This window comes from Sinocyclocheilus grahami, unplaced genomic scaffold, assembly GCF_001515645.1.
Source record: "Sinocyclocheilus grahami isolate Dianchi unplaced genomic scaffold, SAMN03320097.WGS_v1.1 scaffold16794.1, whole genome shotgun sequence".
Classification (NCBI taxonomy): Eukaryota; Metazoa; Chordata; class Actinopteri; order Cypriniformes; family Cyprinidae; genus Sinocyclocheilus; species Sinocyclocheilus grahami.
The window spans coordinates 1-3,340 of NW_015516278.1; the positions used below are offsets into that span (position 1 = coordinate 1).

A 3,340-nucleotide genomic window follows, 5' to 3' on the forward strand; every position below is an offset into this window, starting at 1 on the left:
TAGCATCCTATGACCCCTTTAAGGTACACATGTGATCAGTCAATGCACTCCCTGGGAATCATGAGATCTACCGCAGTCTGTAGTCATGCATTTATTGTTTTTGCTTATGCAGCACAAAGTGTGTGTGAAGCATGATGCCGCAGCTCGTACCCAAGCAGTGCACGTGCTCCAGAACCTCACAGCTGGCGTTATAGCGTCTGCGCGGACACGACACCGTCATGCAGCCGGTGGAGTTCGAGCAGCGGTACTGAGACGGATCCAGCTGCCAACAGAAGCGGCAGTCCAGCGTCAGCGAGAAGTTCTGCTCCGGCTGACTCCGCTCGTTCTGAAACACACACACAAACAGGGATGCAACGAATGCATCAAGCATCTGAGCTCTTATTAGCAAACAACCAACAGATCACTTATGAAATCAAATGCTTTAAAGGTGACATATCATGAAAAACGGTGTACTAGCTCTAATGCCATGGAGAAAGTTTGAGCAGAACATGCTAACTGTTCTGTGTTTGGCTGCAGAGACGAGCACAGAACACTGTTTAGAGTCCCAGCCTCAGAGGAGACGACAGAGCAGTGCATTTATTGATGTATTTACTGTATATTGCTGCTGCCACACAGATCTAAAATAAACATGTGATTTATTTCCCAGCTGTTTACCTTCACAGACATAACCCACTGTTTTTGTAACTCGTGTGTTTTTAACGTGAACTTGTGTGTGAATGAGAGCTTAGTTTAGTGCTCACATGCTGTGACAGCCGCTTTCTGTGCGTGTGCTTCAGATGTGTGCGCTCAGAAAACCTTATATCTGAAGTTTAAACTCATATGGTTTAAAACGCATGATTTCAGCACGATAAACATGATCATCAGAACCAAAACAGATGATCTTAGCAGGTCCGAGCTGTAATGCCGCAGCTCTATTCTGGAAAAGGGGGCGGGGAGCAGCAGCTCATTTGCATTTAAAGAGACAGGCACAAAAAACAGCGTGTTTCTGCTTCCACTCAAAATAGGCATTTTCAGAATGATATAATAAATGATCTGTGGAGTATTTTGAGCTGAAACTTCACAGACACATTCTGGGGACACCAGAGACTTATATTACATATTGTAAAAAGGGGCATAATATGTCTCCTTTAAAACGTGGTGATCCGGTTGATTTCAAAAGTGCACAGATATGCGTGTATAAAGCACATAATCTACTTTAGAGGCTGTTAGAAATTAAAGAGTCTATGAAATAGGCAAACAAACATCGTTTAAGGGCAAATATAAATAATAGATGTATATCCATCAAAGGAATGAAATCGTGGAATGGAATTGAGAATGTGTAGTTCACAAATGTTTAAAATTGAGGTGATAAATATATAACTCAAAATTAATCATTTGTATATTGAATACTTGATATAGTTCAGGGTTATTATAGTTAGCTAAAACCCTAAACAAACAAAAAAAATGAATTATTTGAAATAAAATAAATGTTAACTCGAATAAAATATATATTTCAGTTAGCTGCAACATTTCTCATTTTCATTTAGTTTATCTTGATCTTAAAATAACTAAACCTAAAACTGAAATAGACAAATAAAAACTACATATACGTACATACTTAAAGACAAAAAATAAATAATAAAAATTACAAAAACACAATAAAATTAATAATTTGTATATTGAATATTTAATGTAATTTAAGGTTATTATTGTTAACTAAAACTAAAACCATAAAATATTTTCATTACTTGACTTGATAAAAATATCAAAATATGAAACTTATTTTATTTAAGCTAGCTGAGGCAGCATTTCTCATTTATATTTAGTTTACCTTCATCTACTAAAATAACTCAAATTAAACTGAAATAAAACTCAATATATACTACTACTAATAAAAATGACAAAATTACTAAAACTTTAACTAAAATGAGCATAAACGCAGAAAATATGAAACAAAATGTAATTAACAAAAACTGTAACTGTATCAGTGATACTAAAATAACACTGAAAATGTATTTATTTATGAAAGCTGCATAAAGCTCTTTTGTCTGAAGTAATTGTTTAGTCTTTGTATCTTTTGTATAGAGACTAATTTAGTTGTGGAAGTGACACTTATTATAAAAAAAGGGTAGACATAATTAGCTAACTCATAATTTAAAATTATTTTCTTTTCCCGACTCAAATCTCCAAACCTCTCAGACCATATTGAACATAAATGGTTCAGACAGCATTATTTTCAGCTTTATATCTGGATTAGAGTAGTCATCTGTGAATATTTTGATTTTCTCAGAGGTTTTTCCACTGATTTTCTTGCATACATACAGACTTTTGCACGCACCCAAGAAAGGTTTTCGTGCCCTCGAGAAACTATTCACATGCACACGGGAATATTTTGCATGCTTACGTGTTACATTTTCTAGTTTTATATTCTATAACACATTTCCTTTGTGCGTCACTGCCATCTGAAGAAAACGAGAGCACGGATGCACATGAATTAACAGAGATATATTTGCTCAAAATGTGGCTTTCCTCAGGCTAGTACCTCTAATATCAGCAGAGAAACCATGACATGAAGTGGGCTGTGTGCATCGTCCTATTTGCCAAGTTCAATGGTCTATAAAAAGTGTTCAAAATTTGGCTTTCGTATCATATTTCAAAGCCTTAGTTCTGCTTTAACACACTCTGTGAAAGCCAAAAAAACACGCTGTGAAATGGGCTGATGGTGCAACTGATGGATCAGTGAGCATGTCCTATATGCTAAGTTTAATGGTTTCTCATGCACAAGAAAGTCTGCATATTTTTTAGTTTTGCAAAAATCCTTTTAAGAATATTGTGTGCAATATAACCTGAATTTTTGCATAATGAAAAAATGCACCTTGAATTCATTCAGTGTTTGACAATCACTAAACAGCTGCCATGAAAACACACTTCTTCTATGATACATTTATTTTCATAAAATGTATAATTTTCTAATATAGAAAGCTAGATAGGGGCAAAAGTCTGGAAGTGCAAATATTTTTCCATACCGAGCCCACATCAGAGCACTCTCTCACCACACACTGAACGCCTGCTTTGGCTCTGCAGGTGACGCTGGTCTGCCGGCCGTAGCTGCAGTTGTGATGAAATGCGCAGATGATGCAGTCGGCCGGGAGTCTGGAGCACAGACCGCCGCTGGGACACTTGGACAGGTCGTTATCAGTCACCGCTGGAGAAGCTGAACACACACACACACACACACACACACACACACACAGAGAGACACACACACAGAGAGAGACACACAAACAAACACACACACACAAACAAACAAACAAACACACACACACACACACACACGCACACACACACAAACACACACAAA

General features: G+C 36.9%; 1 protein-coding gene across 1 annotated transcript; it reads right to left on the reverse strand.

The window, feature by feature from the left end:
- Positions 1–69: 69 nt before the first annotated feature.
- Positions 70–3,132, reverse strand: LOC107579349 (TM2 domain-containing protein 3-like; the record flags this gene model as incomplete). The annotated part of the gene is made up of 2 exons (XM_016265185.1): positions 70–325; positions 3,006–3,132. Coding segments are annotated over 2 exons (361 nt in total), but the record flags the coding sequence as incomplete, so codon positions are not given.
- Positions 3,133–3,340: the final 208 nt, after the last annotated feature.